This window comes from Armigeres subalbatus, chromosome 3 (genome assembly GCF_024139115.2).
Source record: "Armigeres subalbatus isolate Guangzhou_Male chromosome 3, GZ_Asu_2, whole genome shotgun sequence".
NCBI classification, from domain to species: Eukaryota; Metazoa; Arthropoda; class Insecta; order Diptera; family Culicidae; genus Armigeres; species Armigeres subalbatus.
In genome coordinates, this window is record NC_085141.1 from 403089963 (window position 1) to 403109861 (window position 19899).

The 19899-nt window shown below is 42.0% G+C and overlaps 1 protein-coding gene across 1 annotated transcript in view; it reads left to right on the forward strand.

Moving 5' to 3' along the window:
* LOC134223034 (peroxidasin homolog) overlaps nt 1-19899 on the forward strand; it is a 491869-nt gene that overhangs the window by 449117 nt on the left and 22853 nt on the right. Inside the window, exon 10 of the mRNA XM_062702172.1 lies at nt 1520-1690. Within this exon, the coding sequence (XP_062558156.1) occupies nt 1520-1690 (171 nt within the window). The remainder of the gene's footprint in view (nt 1-1519; nt 1691-19899) is intronic.

Here is a 19899-nt window from a genome sequence, read left to right on the forward strand (position 1 = left end):
CCATTCTAATAGTGCAGATAATGAAATCTAACTCTGAAGTATGTTTACCGATAATCTAAGTCTTTATTAGATCTAGTCGGATCATTTCTGGAATATGCTGTTGGGTGGCTGAAATCGACATCAGACCCATTTGGATTGAAAAACTTCTGGACCTAGTTGGTTCAACAAAATCCAACACCAATGTGGGTTGGTCGATGGTTGGAGTCACCTTCGGATGGATGATCATTATTTTAAGAAATGTAGAGGATGATAGTTGTCAGAGCCTAGACCAATCCATGAGACGAGTTGATGTGAAAGAACAGATTGTTTTTTGTTTGTTAAAAACTACCCAAAATATCTGTCCCACAAATTTTGAACTTTATAGGTCGATTTATTATTTATCGGTGCATTAACTAATGAAATTGTCCAATTTCTCATAGCGTTATTATTGATTTCAGCGCCCCCCAAAGACTGGCGCCCTTGGCGGGGGCCAACCTGGCCAACCTCACGCTACGGCGCTGCACACTAGCAAACGAGAATTCAAATAACTATAAATTTATGGCACACATTAATTATCACCTTAACTAATTATCCTAACTCGAAAAATGAATGAGGCTATAGGGCTCTGTATGTTAGATCTTATACCGTAACACACTACGTCAAAGTGATATACCGTATTACTGAAAAATCGCTATAATAAAGACAACATCAAAAATTTATCCGAAGATGGACACTTTTTTACAATGCTCAAGATGGTCGAACTATACATAAAAGCTTACAATTATTGACTGTAGGTATGCTTTTTAATATTAATTAGACCCAAACCCAAAATACATATGGCCAATGAAAATAAGAAGTAGAAAAGCCTCAATTGACAAACAAAATTTGATTTAAGAACACAATCGCTGTTCAAAATTAGAAGATCAAAATTATTCACGCCCATTACGTCTAGAAAAATTTGAGTTTTTTTGCAGTCTGCGTTTGCATACTATTGTCATTTAATTTGGCTTAATGAAACCCAATTTCATATTAGAAAGCTACTGAACTGCATGCATATCTGATATACCGCATATCGATTTTATCTACCGACTAACTCTGAAGAAGCCGATTACATCCAATCAGCATCATTCACACCCAATCTAATTATCGAATTGTATTATCTCTTTTCATGAACTTCCCGGAACCTCGTAACGAACATTAACATCAACAACAACCATTATGCGCTGCCACCCTTTTCACATCGGATCCAATCTGGAAAATCGACATGGTCATTTACAACTTCGTCGATGACAATGGGGCGGATCAACGGCCATCAACGGCAACCAACCGCCTGTCGCCTATCGGCTATTGTGTCGACGTGTCGTACTCCAAAACACTCGAGTGCCGAATCGATACCGATAAAATCATTGTCCAATGTCAAACGGCTAAAACCTTACCAAACGATGCCATCGTTTCGCAATAAAAACAACAACAACAACAATCAACGCAAAAAACAAACATCCCACCCCACTCATATTAACACGAAATGCCACCGATCCAGATGAACGAAACATATCAACATCCGGGCAGCTGGGAGGACACGATTTTAGTGCCAACATTAACCCGCTCCGATCCGACGCACTTTATTATGTCACATGTGATAAAAGGATTATCGCCCGGCGCGGTCTACGAGGTGATGATCCAGGCGCGGAATACCCACGGCTGGAATGAGGTAAGAACGTTGCCACGCTGCCATTCTTTTCGGTTGTCGGGAGGTGGGTGCAGTATGAACTCTTGGCTGAATTACTGAATCCTACACATTCATTTGAGTGAAAAACACAAAACCCGGTGTTATTGAATATTGAGAATTATTTCGGGTTGGTTTGGATTGACCTGGTTATCGGCGTATTTGGGACCAATCTCCCCAGAATAGGTAAATACCATTGTGTGTTTATTTCTTCGCCAAGTCAGCCAGAGGAATCTGGGATGAATTCTCGATTCGCGTGTGTTTGGAATGGCTGGTGATAAAAGCAGAATCTGGGTTGAGTGATGAGGGAAAAGAAAATTTCATTTGTTCTGGCTTTATGTGACAGTGGATATACGGGCTTTAATTATGATGGATTGTACTTATGGTAATTTAATCCTCGAAAACAGAGGAAGTGTGCAGATTTATACTTGTCAGCTAGATGATTCTTCGTGTCATCAAGGTAATAACAAAATATACGAAATGTGTCATTACTTGAAACATGCTATAAGGAACAATAAAAAATGCCTAATAATTAAAATTCGGGCATAAGTTTTATATTCCAATCCTTGTGTTCATCTGATTTTGACGTGGACGACCTTGAATTATATGTTGGACACACAATTGGTGAAATTAAACAAAACAAATCGTACTCGTGAAAAACACCAAACAAATATCAACATATATAGCGCTACAAAGGACGCCTTTTTTCATTTTCGTTGTTTTATTTATTCTGCCTGTGGCCTTTAAAGTACCGGAAATTGTAATTGTTAAGCCTTGGGCTCACTTTACAGTTCCAGAACAATAAACACTTAAAAAAGAATAACCTTTCATTTATTGAACCCAATACTAAAATCAAATCAACTGACTTTATTCTTCGAAATATCGTGCAACATAAATTTCGCCGGATCGGTGGCCTTGTACTATATATTGCTCAATGCTCATCCATCTGCTGACATCAACAGGAAGTCGTGAAAAATGAGCCGCCTGTCGTTCGGTTGATCCATACCTTTTTCCGCCACTCCACACCCGTCCCGTGCCGCTAAATTTAGTCATCAACTACCCTTCAGCGTTCACGGCCGCGACTCGGAACGCAACAAACGGTCCACGACACGAAATAACATCACCCCGCCACTCGAGCGCGAAAGTGCACGGGATAGAGTTTCGGGAAAGTGCCTCCCACGATGGTGCTTGATGGAGTAAAGTAGATTGTTGCCGTTTGTGGGTGTGTGATGAGGGAAGTTGATAGAAATGTGTGACATCGACAAGTACCTGGCCCTGCTCTGTGCTCTGTGGGAGGTTATCTGCTTCCAAGTACGGGGCACTTTTCCACAGACTTCAGGCAAGATAATTTTGTTATGGAGAGGAACTTGAACCCCGGGTTGTTGTGTCTCGTGTTTCGTCCCTCCGGCAGGCTGGCAGGCAGACAAGCATCGCATAGTCGTCGTGAGAAAGCCACCCATTGGAAGTGATATTTTTATTTGCAATCATGTGTGAAGTTTATCATTGTGCTTTTCTGCCGCTGGGATCAAAACATTGGAATTGACACTGGCGTGAGTTGACTTTGGTTGCATATGGCATCAGGTTCTTTTCGGTTTGGGTTAGCCTGGGGGAGGATTCATGGTATAAGAGGCAATGACTTTTTTCTTGCCATTTGATTAAGTTACGGACCAAATCGTGTTTGGGAAGAACAGATGTTCAATAATAGACTGGGGAGCAGAACAAAGAAAATCAAATTTTATGCTTTATCTCAGAGGTTCCCAAACTGTGGGTCGCGACCCCCAGGGGGGTCCTGGGCTGTTCAGTGGTGGGTCGCGAAAGACAAATTTTAATTCATAATTTTGTTACTGTTAAGAAAATTATTTTGGGTTTTTAGATACGCATGTCGACCTCAGCAGTAAGGTCGAAATACGTATCTGTCAAGGTACAATTAAGTGGTGGAATTAAATGGGATGGTACAAACTCGTCTTATGACAAATGGTTTTGTTACTATTTTGTCCCACAAATCTATTCCATACTTAGAATTAGGATCTAAGTAATTGGATGATTAAAGAACAACAAACCTGACGAGGTCAACGGACTTTTTTTGTTATACGATATTTGGGCAAGTAAAACGAAGTCTTATACAATCCAAATCTAAACCCCGAACCCAATCCAAAAACAATCCTAATCCAATTCGAATCCAATCTAAATCAAATCCAAATCCATTTAAAATCCTAATCCTAATCTAATTCAAATCCAATTTAAATCCAATCCTTATCAAATCGAAATCCAATCTGAATAAATTTCAAATCCAATCCAAATCCTACCCAAATTCAATTCAAATCCCATCCAAATCCAATCCAAAAACTTGACGTAGTTTTGACAATGATGGGATATAAAGCAATTAATTGTGATTTGTCCAATCTAACGCGATCTCATTTTTATCTAATTTCACAAAATCAATGCATTTGGTACCTGATGGGTCGCAAGCAATATGGGGTTCTGCTAGGTGGGTCGCATATCCAAAAGTTTGGGAACCTCTGCTTTATCTTGTTTTGCAACATAAATTCAAAGGAACTAGCGTTTATCGAGTCAGCGGATCACCGACTATCGAGACTCTTGCTTTTGATACGTTACAGCTTTTATGATCTTGACGGGATCTCCATGCAGACCTTCCAAGCTCAAGAGGTTAATCATAAGATTAGCTCTGATTCAGCTTAGCTCGATTTCCTGAAGCAAATGAACGTGTTGCTTCAATGTCGTCTTTACGACTACGACATCGTCGAGATAAAATAAAACGTGCAACCCCAATCCAAGTAACATTTGAGGTTTTATAACGGTATTGAAATCCATTTTTGCTCTCCAAGACTTTTATAACTGGTTCCAGTGTTGCCAGTATATCCGGATAGTTAACAAGACACAAAGGGCATCCTGGTATATTGGAACAACATCATGCCCTAAATACTGAAGACCGTATACTAGCTGCCAAAAGAGGTAATTCGTGCAATTGTTGTCATTCTTTATCCGCGACGTGTAGAAACGGTCCGTCCGCACCAGAAGGCACTACAATGGTCCCCAAGCAAGATGGCAACGAAATCGAAGAAAATGCTAGCTCAGTGTATGACAAAGTTTGTTGCGGCGAAGAATACGTGCCAGATTTCTGCTCGTCTGGTGACCTTGGATCGCATATACAAGGAATCCCTCGAAGTGCAATCCGATATCGAATGCTATGACAAACCGGAAACACTGGACATTCATCTCGGTGAACAATCAGATTTCGAGACCCGATACTTCCTACTGTTGAAGTGGTCGGCTTAGTAAAACCAAACGCTGATGAACAGCACAATGCACTCTGACCATCAATTCTATGCAGCTTTCCACCTCCGATTACCCAAGTTCAATTACCCCAAATTCAACGATGACTTCTCTCGTTGGGTATCTTTCCGAGTTATGCCCACTTTCATGGTGCATGCGGACATCCCCACGGTTGCTAAGCTGCAATATTTGTTGCAGTCGCTCAAGAGAGAATCTCAAAAGCCATTCAAGTCAGTAGACGTGGAAGCAGATGCTTAATCACGGAACGACAAGGGACGCACTGCTGAAGCGAGATGATAATAAGCAATTCTTGAAGCGTCAACTCTTCCGTGCTCTCAATGGTCAGCCTGTCCTCATGCGTTATATGCCCCAGCAGGAGGAGGACTCTAATCAACCTCTTATCCTACAGGTTAGATCCTACAACGCTACGCGTTTAGGAAGTCAACCAACAGCAAAATCACTCCCGTTACGCTGGGATATGGATACTCTGAAGTAGTGCGTAACGGTGTAAATCCGGCCATATCGCCAGGCTCGGTACAATACTGAAGCTGACAATATGACGTCCCTAACCCCGAATCCCAAGGAGTCAGGCGACCCGTGCCGAGGATTCATCCCCTGGGGGCCTGGGGGTGAAATAATGAGCCAGGCAGTTAACGGAGCCTGTAATGCTGGATAGACACTTTTTCATGGTGCATTACGGAGTAAGATTTACCACACTGTGCTCTAGTTCTTACTATTCTTGTTAATACTTATGAGTGATGGTCGGAAGAGTATGGAACGACTATAATTTGCTTTTAGATGACCCATCTTTTGCTCCTTTTGGATGGAGTCAATGGAATAATTATAAAAACGTAACTCAATCTTAGGCTGGTTTCGAAGCCGACGACATGAATCTTCAAGCTCCAGAGCAGTGATTAATTAGAAAAGAAGCGAATACGAATTTGGTGGATCTGCTGAACCCTCTGACTGATTAGAGCTCTGTGTAAAGGTGAGATTCAGAAATTCCAAACGCAATGAAATCAGATCTCTATTTAAAAACGAATTCGTAACTTATAAGAAGAAGCAAAAGGCTTGAGAAAAATCTGAATAAAAAACAACTACTTCATTTCTTCTCAATAGAAATGGAGCAGAAAGCCATGCACTAAACAAATGACACGGGTATACTACAAAAGTTCAATGAAATGGACGCAGTAGTTCATCCCGAACAAAAAAAACAGCAAATACAACGTTACCTATAAGATGATGAAAGACGTTTCCTATTAGAGGATTGTATCGAGCTCGAATACTGAAACCTGTCGTCATAGAGCTTCATTTATCAGAGATGCATTTATTTTTCCTATGTCCAGTATTCGCGATGATGTCGATCCCTCAACGACCCATACTGGAATCCCAGAAGCACCTATGCTAGAATTGCTTCAGATCTGGACACATAGCGAGGAGCTGCACATCGAAGTTTACGTGTCGCACTTGCCATGACAAGCACCATTCGCTGTTGCATAAAGATGTACTTTCCAAGGTTTCATCCACTTCATAAATTACGCGCCAGCAGCCAATCCAACAACCGATTCCATCCACGCCCACGGCGGTGGAACCGGCATAAGTGAGTGAGTCTACCGGTTCAGTCGAACAGCAGCACATCAGTGCTACTAGAATCGGTTGACCATTTGATTCTCGACAAGAATATTAAGAAGCACTCCACATGAGCACTACTAGACTCGGCATCCTTGTGCAACTTCATGGTGAAGAAGCTTGTCAACTTCCTGAATATCCGTTACAAAACAGTCGACATCGCTGAAACGAATATCGGTTGATCGAGACAGTACTCGGGTTGACCATTTTAGGGAAAGCTCTCATCCACACGTTCCGTACATCTGTCACTTCATCACTAAGCTGGATTGATCTAAACCTAGAACAAGCGATACTACGGTTCTGGGTGCTGGAGGCTATCGATTCCAATCCAGTTTTATACACTGAAGAAACCTATTGTGGAGATTTTTATTCCGTTACCACCACTCGTGATTCGCCCGGTAGTTATCTCGTTGGTGGTAGGTCATTTGGCATAAAGTAGTTTGGTATAAAGCCATTTGGCACAAAGGTCGTTTGGCATAAGGCCGTTTTGTATAAGCCGTTTTGCATAAGGCAGTTTGACATAAAGGTCGTTTAGCATAATGGCCGTTTGGCATAATAGTTGTGTAATCACCTATTTTGGAACTTATGCATAATATGATCAATTATTTACAATTCTTATCGCTTGAACATCACGAGAGAGATGCTTTGCATTGTTTTGTTTTGAAATAAAGATTGTATCAAAACAGTGGTAGAATTGATTAAATTTTTATTATCTGCTCTTTCCACTTAACTTGTTTTTACCTCTGGGTCAGTAGCAAGATCGTCATGGACTAAGACAAACTTCAAACGAAGGAAACTGGAATAGCAAAATTGTAAGTGCTCGAGAGCAAGAACTATTTTATTAGTTATTTCTGCCGGAGAAATAATCATCTCTTTAAAAGCATATCTTGTCGTGCATAGGCCTAAAAAGTACACGCTTCCTTATTCATGGATGAATTTTCCCGACATATGACAAAGGAAGATACGATTCTTTTTTTTTTGTCAAAAAATCATTTGGGCGAAAGGGTCGTTAGGCCGAAAGGGTTGTTTGGCCGAAAAGGTCATTTGGCCGAAAGGGTTGTTTGGCCGAAAGGGTCATTTGGCTGAAAGGGTCGTTTGGCCGAAAGGGTCATTTGACCGAAACGGTCGTTTGGTGAAGGGTCGTTTGGCCGAATGGGTCATTTGGCCGAAAGAGTCATTTGGCCGAAAGTCTCATTTGGTCGAAAGGATCATTTGGGTAAAAGGGTCATTTGGCCGAAAAGGTCGTTTGGCCAAAAGGGTCGTTTGGCCGAAAAGATCGTTCTACTCACTTTTTATAGCCAGTAGTAAGGGTATGCGATAACACACTTTTTCCTAACGAAACGAAACGAAACGAAATTTAAAATGTCTATGTTGATCCGAATCGAAACGAAACGAAATATAGATTTCTTTCGAAATTTCGAAACGATACGAAATCGAGGTTCATTTAATTCGAAATTTTTCGAAACGAAACGAAAATTTTGATTTTTTTTTCCGCGGAATTTTTATTGAATTGTTTTTACATTATGTACGCAATTCTGATTTCACTTTTTCGAAGTCGAATAACTGTTTTGCGACCAAAAGAGTTATAATAACTGAAGAGGCAATCTGTGATAAATCGCCACATTCTCGCCGCATATACCATTGTCGATAAGGCAATACCCCAGCATTTGTGCCGCTTTCATAGAAATTCATCGTGGAGCGTGTGCTCCTGAATCTGATCAATTTTATATCAGTTTTATATAAAGTATATAAAAATAAAGAAATTGTGGAATTTTTCATATACGGATTCAAATTTCGTTTAAAACCTTAGTTCACTTAAGAATTATGTAATTATGCTGAAGCATACTTCATATTATCTTGTCAGCGTGGTTTTACAGTATTGACTTAGTCAAAATTTGAAAACGAATGCTTAGATTTATTTTTTTATTTAGTGGGATACTTAACTATGTATCCACATCTGTCAGGCGTATACGCAGATATGAAATTTATATTACTAGATCAACATTTGAAAAGGGTGTGTCTGCCAAAATTTATTCCTTCTTATTCCTCGTCTACATATATAGCATACATTTGCTCACTAGAAAAATCATGTGCATTTCACAGACCGATAGTCTTATATACAATCAGCTCGACAAACTGATCTATTGTATGTGTGTCCTTGACAGATGAGAACGGCTGATATGGTCAGTATGTGCTGAAAGCAATCATAAGCAAAGAATTTTCAGCAATTTTAATGATCTTTCAACCCGTTCTGGATTTTTTTGCAAATGCCCACAAATCTGCAATGTTCCTCACATATTGTGCAAATAGTCGAAGAAGAGCTTAATAACGTTTCTTAACTGTACACGTCGTAGTTGCTAATCATGATTGGCCGAGAAACAGCAAATATGCATAGCTCACCAATTAAATAATATTCTTGGGATCCAAAAAAGTTATTCTTATTGTATACTTGCTTCGGAGTTTCCAATTAATGAACAATAACGATGCTGGTCAATAACGGTGCTTATAGTCAATTTAGTATTAGGAGAGGAAAATTAGTGTAACACTCATTGTTTTAAGAGACCTAGGTATGCTCTGTATCTCCATGAGCGCTACGGAAAAGGAATCGTTGTTTAGTTGAGAAGGTAATTCATGTGAAACCCCTTGGTAAGCGACAAAATATTTATTATAAACGAAGTTATTTTGAAAACAAGAAGATGAAAACTGTGTTTCAAATCAATCCAACGCAAGATCAATGTGCTTCGTTTAATAATCTTCTACAACACGATCGATTCCGCACTAAATAATTTTGTGCTCTTTGATGCAGACATTAGTTTTTTTTATCACTTAGCGTTTTCCCACACTCGCTGGAGTGATCAGCATCAACACGATCGATTGCACACTGGTTAAACAAATTTCTGCTACGCGATCATTCCGCATTCATACTGTGCAAACAGTAAAAAAATATCACAAAATTTTAATCATGGAAACACTGAAGACGTTTTATGGAAGAAAACTACTTACGTATTTGTCGACTAAGAATGGGGTGAGTAAGCGTTAATAAAAAGATTTGTATAACCTAAAGTTTTGAAAACAACTTAAAGATTTTGTTCAGCGGCGCAGCCAAATTTTTTTTATAATATAAAGTATGGATTAGTTTAAATTCGTTTCGAAATTCCGCGGAATTCCGTTAAATTTCGTTAGAAGCTAGTTTTTTCTAGCGAAATTTTTGTAATTTTACGAAACGAAACGAAATCAAGAAATCAGATTTCGCCACGCTCAAATTCCGCGAAATTCCGCGGAATTTCGTTCCGAACCACCTGAAACGAAATTTTTCGAAATACCGCATATGCTTAGCCAGTAGTGATAAATGAGAAATGAGAACATAGACGCCTCATTTCTCTTTCCTTATTTGTCACTTTTCACTGTGAAAAGTGAATAGTGCGGAGTGAGTAGTGAGACACTCACTTCTCATTTTCACAGCGAGAAGTGATAAATGAGAAGTGAGTACTGAGACGCCTCATTTCTCTTTCCTTATTTCTCACTTCTCACTGTGAAAAGTGAATAGTGCGGAGTGAGTAGTGGAACGTCTCACTACTCACTTCGCGCTTATCACTTTTGACAGCGAGAAGTAAGATATGAGGAGTAAGAAGTGAGAAGTCTCACTTCTCACTCCTTATTTATCGCTTTTCGCTAAAAGTGTGAAGCGCAAAGCGAGTAGTGAGACGTCTCACTACTCACTTTGCGCTCCTCTTTTTACAGTGATAAGTGAGAAATGAGGAGTGAAAAGTGAGACTTTCGGCCAATTGACTTTTGGCCAGATGGGTTTCGGCCTAATGGCTTGTTTGGCCTAGTGGCATTCGGTCTAATGGCTTTCGGCCGAATGGGTTTCGGCCAAATGACCCTTCCCCCAATTGTGACTGACTTGTTGTATTTTCAATCGATTGCAATCGATTGCTTTGACGAGCACCAGGGCTTTCAAATTAATTTTGTGAAAAATCCTTAAGATATTTTGCATCAAAATTTGATGATTCCTCGCCCAGCTATTCCATCATTTGTGACAAACGTTGATAATTACTAACAGAAAATAGTTCGTCTTAGACAGTGGAAGACATTCCGCTAAAAGAGCCTAAATAATTTTTCTTTAAAATAGTATTTGAATGGAAGAAGATGAGTTTTAAACTTAAAGTGGCAAAAGTTAGTTAAATATACTCCAAATTGAATGTTTGAAATCAGCATAAGTCCTCAAAACCATTTATACACAAACCACCTAAGGATTTGCACATTTTCGTAAATTAAACAAGGACATGAAATTTTCGTACTTAAAAAAAAGAGAAATCTGACCTTCTTTAATAAGCTAGGCACATGTCACCTGCCTCACCATTCCGTGGTACGTAATTTCTAGATCTAGATTTCGCAATTCAATTTCCATAAGGAGTTCTTCAAGGAATCTTGGACGATTTTCTGGAAGAATACCCGGGAGGTGGCCTTATCGGAATTGCATGTGAATTTCGGAAGGAATTCGGAAGAAATATCTGAAGAGTCCTAGAGGTTATTTATGTAGAATTCGCGAAGTAATTTATTAAGTGTCCTTAAGAATTTTTGGAGGAACTTCCGGAGGAGTTCCTGGAGGAACTTCCGGAAGAACTTCCGGTGTAGTTCCTGGAGGAACTTCCGGAGGAGTTCCTGGAGGAGTTCCTAGAGGAACTTCCGGAGGAGTTCCTGGAGGAGTTCCTAGAGGAACTTCCGGAGGAGTTCCTGGAGGATCTTCCGGAGGAGTTCCTGGAGGAACTTCCGGAGGAGTTCCTGGAGGAACTTCCGGAGGAGTTCCTGGAGGAACTTCCGGAGGAGTTCCTGGAGGAACTTCCGGAGGAGTTCCTGGAGGAACTTCCGGAGGAGTTCCTGGAGGAACTTCCGGAGGAGTTCCTGGAGGAACTTCCGGAGGAGTGGAGGAACTTGTATGTGAATTTCGGAAGGAATTCGGAAGAAATATCTGAAGAGTCCTAGAGGTTATTTATGTAGAATTCGCGAAGTAATTTATTAAGTGTCCTTAAGAATTTTTGGAGGAACTTCCGGAGGAGTTCCTGGAGGAACTTCCGGAAGAACTTCCGGTGTAGTTCCTGGAGGAGTTCCTGGAGGAACTTCCGGAGGAGTTCCTGGAGGAACTTCCGGAGGAGTTCCTGGAGGAACTTCCGGAGGAGTTCCTGGAGGAACTTCCGGAGGAGTTCCTGGAGGAACTTCCGGAGGAGTTCCTGGAGGAACTTCCGGAGGAGTTCCTGAAGGAACTTCCGGAGGAGTTCCTGAAGGAACTTCCGGAGGAGTTCCTGGAGGAACTTCCGGAGGAGTTCCTGGAGGAACTTCCGGAGGAGTTCCTGGAGGAACTTCCGGAGGAGTTCCTGGAGGAACTTCCGGAGGAGTTCCTGGAGGAACTTCCGGAGGAGTTCCTGGAGGAACTTCCGGAGGAGTTCCTGGAGGAACTTCCGGAGGAGTTCCTGGAGGAACTTCCGGAGGAGTTCCTGGAGGAACTTCCGGAGGAGTTCCTGGAGGAACTTCCGGAGGAGTTCCTGGAGGAACTTCCGGAGGAGTTCCTGGAGGAACTTCCGGAGGAGTTCCTGGAGGAACTTCCGGAGGAGTTCCTGGAGGAACTTCCGGAGGAGTTCCTGGAGGAACTTCCGGAGGAGTTCCTGGAGGAACTTCCGGAGGAGTTCCTGGAGGAACTTCCGGAGGAGTTCCTGGAGGAACTTCCGGAGGAGTTCCTGGAGGAACTTCCGGAGGAGTTCCTGGAGGAACTTCCGGAGGAGTTCCTGGAGGAACTTCCGGAGGAGTTCCTGGAGGAACTTCCGGAGGAGTTCCTGGAGGAACTTCCGGAGGAGTTCCTGGAGGAACTTCCGGAGGAGTTCCTGGAGGAACTTCCGGAGGAGTTCCTGGAGGAACTTCCGGAGGAGTTCCTGGAGGAACTTCCGGAGGAGTTCCTGGAGGAACTTCCGGAGGAGTTCCGGGAGGAACTTCCGGCGGAGTTCCTGGAGGAACTTCCGGAGGAGTTCCTGGAGGAACTTCCGGAGGAGTTCCTGGAGGAACTTCCGGAGGAGTTCCTGGAGGAACTTCCGGAGGAGTTCCTGGAGGAACTTCCGGAGGAGTTCCGGGCGGGGCTCCCGCAGGCGGGCCTGGAGGAACTTCCGGAGGAGTTCCTGGAGGAACTTCCGGAGGAGTTCCTGGAGGAACTTCCGGAGGAGTTCCTGGAGGAACTTCCGGAGGAGTTCCTGGAGGAACTTCCGGAGGAGTTCCTGGAGGAACTTCCGGAGGAGTTCCTGGAGGAACTTCCGGAGGAGTTCCTGGAGGAACTTCCGGAGGAGTTCCTGGAGGAACTTCCGGAGGAGTTCCTGGAGGAACTTCCGGAGGAGTTCCTGGAGGAACTTCCGGAGGAGGAACTTCTCAGGGAAGAAGCGTCATCATATCTATTTTATGGTACATGACTTGATTTGACCATGGTGCCAATTAAGGGGGGGGTCCTGGGTCAGATGCAGTCAAAAACGGGTCATTTTTTTTAAACCATTGATAAATGAACGAAAGTGACCAGAATGCTGATGCAAACGTGGTCAATCATCATTGACCAGTATCAGAAGTTAGTTTTGATACATTTGAATCACCAGGACATGGTTCCGGATGTTCCGGGAACCTGGTTCCCTGGGGTATCCCTGGGGTGGTGGACACTTTTCAAGTGGACACAACCCAGTCTTGCGACATATCAAACTTCATGGTTTTGGAAGAGAATCCTAATAGATGAGTTTTTGGGAGGTTTTGGACACATTGGCCACATCCGGAAGTGTTCCCGGGATCCTGGTTCCCTCAAGAAAGTGGACAAATCTTGATTAGCACCGAAACCCATCTTGCGACATATCAAACTCCATGATTTTGAAAGACACGCTCAATGAATGGGTTTTTGAGAGATTTTGGACACATTGGCCACGTTCGGAAGTTTTCCCGGGAACCTGGTTCCCTCAAGAAATTGGCAAATTTCGATTAGCACCGAAACCCATCTTGCGACACACCAAACTCCATGATTTTGAAAGACAAGCTCAAAGGATGGGTTTTTTTTAGAGATTTTGGACACATTGCCCACGTTCGGAAGTGTTCCCGGGAGCCTGGTTCCCTCAGGGAAGTGGTCAAATTTCGATTAGCACCGAAACCCATCTTGCGACACATCAAACTCCATGGTTTTGAAAGACATGCTCAATAGATGGGTTTTTGAGAGATTTTGGACACATTGGTCCCATCCGAAAATGTTCCCAGGAACCTGGTTCCCTCAAGAAATTGGACAAATCCCGCCTACCAACAAAACTCATCTTGCGACATGTCAAACTCCATAATTTTGGAAGACAAGCTCAATAGATGAATTTTTGAGAGATTTTGGACACATTGGCCACGTTCGGAAGTGTTCCCGGGAGCCTGGTTCCCTCAGGGAAGCGAACAAATTTAGATTAGCGCCGGAACCCATCTTGCGGTATGCCAAACTCCATGATTTTGAAAGACAAGCTCAATAAATGAGTTTCTGAGAGGTTTTGGACACATTGGCTACGGAAGTGTTCCCGGAAGCCTGGTTCCCTCAGAGAAGTGGACAAATTTTGATTAGCACCGAAACTATCATGATTTTGAAAGACACGCACAACACATGATTTTTTGAGAGGTTTCGGACACATTGGCCTCGTCCGTAAGTGTTCCCGGGAGCCTGGTTCCCTCAGGGAAGCGGACAAATTTCGATTAGCACCGAAACCCATCTTGCGACATATCAAACTCCATGATTTTGAAAGACAAATTGAATACATGAATTTTTTTTTTAGATTTTGGACACATTGGCAACGACCGGAAGTGTTCTTGGGAACCTGGTTCCCTCAAGGAAGTAAACAAATTTAGATTAGTACCGAAACTCATCTTGTGACGTAACAAACTCCATGATTTTGAAAGTCAAGCAAAATAATGAAGTTTGATATGTCGCAAGATGGGTTTTGGAGCCAATCAAAATTTGACCGCTTCGCTGAGAGAACCAGGCTCCCGGGAACACTCCCGGATGTGGCCAGTGTGTCCAAAATCTCTCAAAAATTCATGTATTGTGCTTGTCTTTCAAAACCATGGAGTTGGACATGCCGCAAAATGGGTTTCGTTGCTAATCGAAATTTATACGGTCCCCTGAGGGAATCAGGCTCCCGGGAACACTTCAGGATGTGGTCAATGTGTCCAAAACCTCTCAAAAACTCATCTATTGAGCTTGTATTTCAAAACCATGGAGTTTGATGTGTCGCAAGATGAGTTTCGGTGCTTATCGAAGTTTGTCCGCATCCCTGAAGGAACCAGGTTCCCGGGAACACTTCCGGACGTGGTTAATGTGTCCAAAACCTCTCGAAAACCCATCTATTGAGGTTGTCTTTAAAAATCATGGAGTTTGATGTGTCGCAAGATGGGTTTCGGTGCTAATCGAAATTTGTTTGCTTCCCTGAGGGAACCAGGTTCCCGGGAACACTTCCGGACGTGGCCAATGTGTCCGAAATCTCTCAAAAACCCATTAATTGAGCTTGTCTTTCAAAACCATGAAGTTTGACATGTCGCAAGATGGGTTTCGGTGCTAATCGAGATTTGTCCACTTTCTTGAAGGAACCAGGATCCCGGGAGCACTTCCGGATGTGGCCAATGTGTCCAAAACCTCCCAAAAACTCATCTATTAGGATTCTCTTCCAAAACCATGAAGTTTGATATGTCGCAAGACTGGGTTGTGTCCACTTGAAAAGTGTCCACCACCCCAGGGATACCCCAGGGAACCAGGTTCCCGGAACATCCGGAACCATGTCCTGGTGATTCAAATGTATCAAAACTAACTTCTGATACTGGTCAATGATGATTGACCACGTTTGCATCAGCATTCTGGTCACTTTCGTTCATTTATCAATGGTTTTAAAAAATGACCCGTTTTTGACTGCATCTGACCCAGGACCCCCCCTTAATAAATCCGGCCGGATTGGCACCATGGTCAAATCAAGTCATGTACCATAAAATAGACATGATGACGCTTCTTCCCTGAAAATTTCATGGCAATCGGACGAAAAATGAGCCTACACGGGTTATTTCAATTTTGATTTCTAGGTCAGACCGAAACGGGTTAACTAAATCAAACACTTGCAACACGCTGGAACGAACCATGCTCTTGTGTTGCTTCGGTTCAGAAAATTGACGAAAAGGAACCTTACCTTCGGCGATTGGCGTCCGACGAGATATTTTTGGTTAATCACCATCTCCCGCAATTGACATTCCTCAGTCTGTACTTCTACTTCGTGTCAGTCATTTGTGGCTTTCATCATAACCGTTCCCAAACGCATTTCTTTCGACTCTTTGAAGTGGGTCAAAGAAGTTTGGTTTGTGGTTGGTATCAGGTCTTTAAAGACAGAATAAAACACTTGCCTCGTGATTTTTTTTGACGCCATAGACGGTTAATTGACATTTAAAACAGAAATTTATGCTTTGAAATTCTTTCCAATCCAAACACACATATCTGGCAACATGAGATTATTAGATCTGACCGTTTCCAAAAATTGTTCATACCATCACTATAATAAATGGCGATTCAAATTCCTTTAAATTTCCATTGCCACTTTTAAATTTAAGGTGCTGACGTTGGTAGGAGGACAATACCTGGTTTTCTTCATTCTTCCTGCTTGGTTCTAGTAAACTACTGTGCAAGGCATTGGACTAATAAAATGGCAGAGTTGACAGAAAAAAGATTGCGTCTCGTCCTAGCATTAGTGGACATCAAAGAGTGCATTTTCAAGTAAGATGTCAGTGGAAGAAATTCCTCCCACGGAATCTCAGAGGACCTAGAAGACCCCAACAGCGTCCGATGAGACAATAGTTGTTAAGTATCTCGATGCTTAGAAGAAGAAGTTCGAGGAGTAGAAGCTTTATATTCTTAAAGGATCACAACGAAATTTGATTGGTCAAAGTTTTCGTACCATGCGTCTCCATTTTCAAACCGCAGACATAATCACATTGTTTTCTACAATCTACACTTCTTATAATTTTCTGTTTTTTTTTACATTCTTTCATGTCTACATTTCACCCCAAACAAGAATCTACCCTAACCAGCCATTTAATACAAAAGTTTAGCAGCTCGATAATCAGATGGTGCTTTTTTGTCGACAGTACACATTTCGCACGATTTTATTGCCAGATCACGCTTTGTGAACACAAACAGGCCTGGCAAACCTCAGGGGAACGAAACTCTTAAGTGCTGCTGAAAAATTTAAACCAAGTCCCGCTCACAGTTGTATCCTCTATCCAGCCAAGCTACTGATACCGTAGCAGTTGGGGGAAATTAAATGATCATAAATAATTAAAATCCTTCCCGACCAACAGGTCGTTGCGTCAGGTCGTCGTCGTCGTCGTCATCGTGGTTTCGACACCCCCCCATCTCGCAGAAGTGAAACTCCCGTGAAACAAGCTTTAAAAAGGAAACCAGATGAGAGGCGATTATTTTCCATTTTTAATTTCCTCCGGCCTGACACACACGACATCGGGATCACACGGTGCCTACGTTTGCTCGGTCTCGACGCTTGACTTTGAGCGGACATCCACCCCAGTCAAGAATCAGGCAGCCAGTCTGTGTGCTTTTTCTATCGCCCCTCCAATCGTTTGTCGGTTCATGGGATTAGTTACCAAGTTACAATTACCGCCGGACTGGATTAGTCCCTTTTGCAAGCAGTAGAAAATCTTCTCTATCACTTTTAAGGTAGGTTAACGAAGACATATCGCCGGGATAAAGCGGGCGGTGATACTGTGCCATAGCGGTGCTCACAAGTCCATGCGACAAATGCTGCAAACAGTCTGGGCTAGCCGAGCATTTAGCTGTGAAATTTTCAATATATAGAGATCAAAATCGAATGATGCCATTGAACACTGCTCAAGACAGGCATAACTACCCGAATGAAAATGGATGATTTCCGTTCTGGTGGAACGAATGGCCAATAGAAAAAGAATATGGGAACCAGGGAGATTAGGGTAATTTAAGCAAACTTTGATTACAGCTTAATTTTTGCCATTCGTTGATATTTATTAGTTTTTTTTTTCAATATTGGAAAATTTATTTTTATGGTTCTAGATTAAGTGTAGATATAAATAATTACCAAAAACCCAATATGAAAAGCACGTTGTTGTGTATTAGCAAAATTACATTTTCTGCCGAAACAAAATGGAAAGCGTTTTCTTTTTGATTCAGGTGGCCATTGTACCCCAATACCTTTCCTATCAGTGCTTGCTCAGCTTATGATTCCGCACCTGCCACATGAAATCGATTTTTATTATCCGTTTCCGCACTGCTTCACGATTCGATACCGCCAGAGGCAACTGACTGGAAAATATTGAACGACCAAAGGTCTTCCGGGAAATGAGAATTCATCCGAGCCGTTACCAAGAATTATTATAAGACATCCGTTATCGGATCCTTCATGGCGGCGCGGAATTAAGTCATTCTTCAGTTAGGCTAACCGCCTCACCCATCGATAACCGAATGGAGCGATTCGATTTGTGCGCCGAGATGGCCGAATAATGCGATTCGATTTGTGCGTTGAGATGGCCCCATGCCAATAACTTACGGCATTTAAAGCAAACAACAGTTGAAACAAGCAATCAGGAGCTGTTATTGCGTTTGTTATTGTGCTCATTATTGTCGGCAAGCAATTATAATTATCGCTATTTGACATTGCGACCTCCCTTCCGTATTCCTGCGGAACATATTGTTGCCGTTGTTTGCCCTCAGCCTACAAACCAATACCCTGCGACGATGACAGCTCGCAAACAAACGCGCAAACCTGGTGCGGTGCGGCGCGTCGACTGAATTAATTATTCCACACTAATTCCGGCGCAAACCAATTGCTCTTCATTATCATTTAACGTTACGTTCCACACCGAGGTTTGCTGCTGTTGCCGCTTCCAAATGGGTGGTTCCACCATTCATCCGTTATGGCTTTTCGCTGGAAACCGGAACGGATGAATGAGCCTACCTATAGGTCTGTCTTGGGAAATCCTCATACCTACTTCCGAGCAGCAGAGAGCGCTTCAGCTTAAAGTCACAATTGGCATCGAAGGTGTTGATATTCTCGCAGCGTTTTCCGAAAGCAATTTGGTTCTATTATAGGAGGTGATTAATCATTTCCGGAAGATGTCAGTTTCTCTCTAGCAAATTTTCATTTTCAAGCATCTCTACTATTCTCATTTTAAGAGACATGACCAAAAAACAGATCTGCGTAAAATATGGCGAAGAAATATAATTTTATGACTGACTGATTGAATAATTTTTTTCTCATGTTTGTTCTGTAATAGTAGTTTGTGCAACAAGTTGCAAAAAGATGATTTTTTCAGCACGAGTTGTACGAGGCTTGCCGAGGCACATGATCGTTCTTGCCAATCAATTATGTTTCTGCAGAGAACAATCAGATTCCATGTTACCGTGCCACATTACATAGTTCGATAAGCCGTGAAGCGATAGATGTACTTGCCTTGGGAATTTTTTGATGTCATGTCCATCAAACAATTTAATTTATTACGCGACGCAGAGAATACACTATTTGAACACTTACCCAAGCTAATTCAGCAAAATTTAGTCATGTAACCATGGGCGTAGCCAGGATTTCGATTAGGGGGAGGCAACTTTTTTAGGTCTTCTGAATCGTAGTTTTATAGTAGCTTTATTAAAACACAAAACTTTGAAACTAAATCCACAACCAACAGTAAAGGCTGGATCACAATAGCGCGTGGCGTGGCGCGTCGCGCTTGGCGTTGAAGTCAGCGTTTTGTACTAAAACGCAACGCCAATAAACGTGACGCATTCACGCCCACAATACAACGTTCGCGTTGTGCGTTTATTTAACAACAATAATGATTAAAACAATAATAGATTTAAAAATACATGATTTATTGCTCATCAGATATTTTTAAATAAAGTGAAAGCATTATTAACGAGCTTAGTTTTCATAAAGAATATAAAATAGGCTATAACAATCATTATAAAACTAGAACCATACATCTGAATTTCTAAACAAATCCTCTCTTAAATAATATTTATTATAAAATAGGCAGAAAGAACAATATGCAAGCTTTCTCCAGGAATTCCTTCGACATTTACTCCAGGCATTCCATCAGGAATTCTTTCAGGGATTCTTTAGGCAACTTCTTCGGCAATGTATTCAGGAATTCCTCCATCAATTTCGCCGGGAATGGATCCGAGAATTCCACCATTATTTACTCCAAGAAAT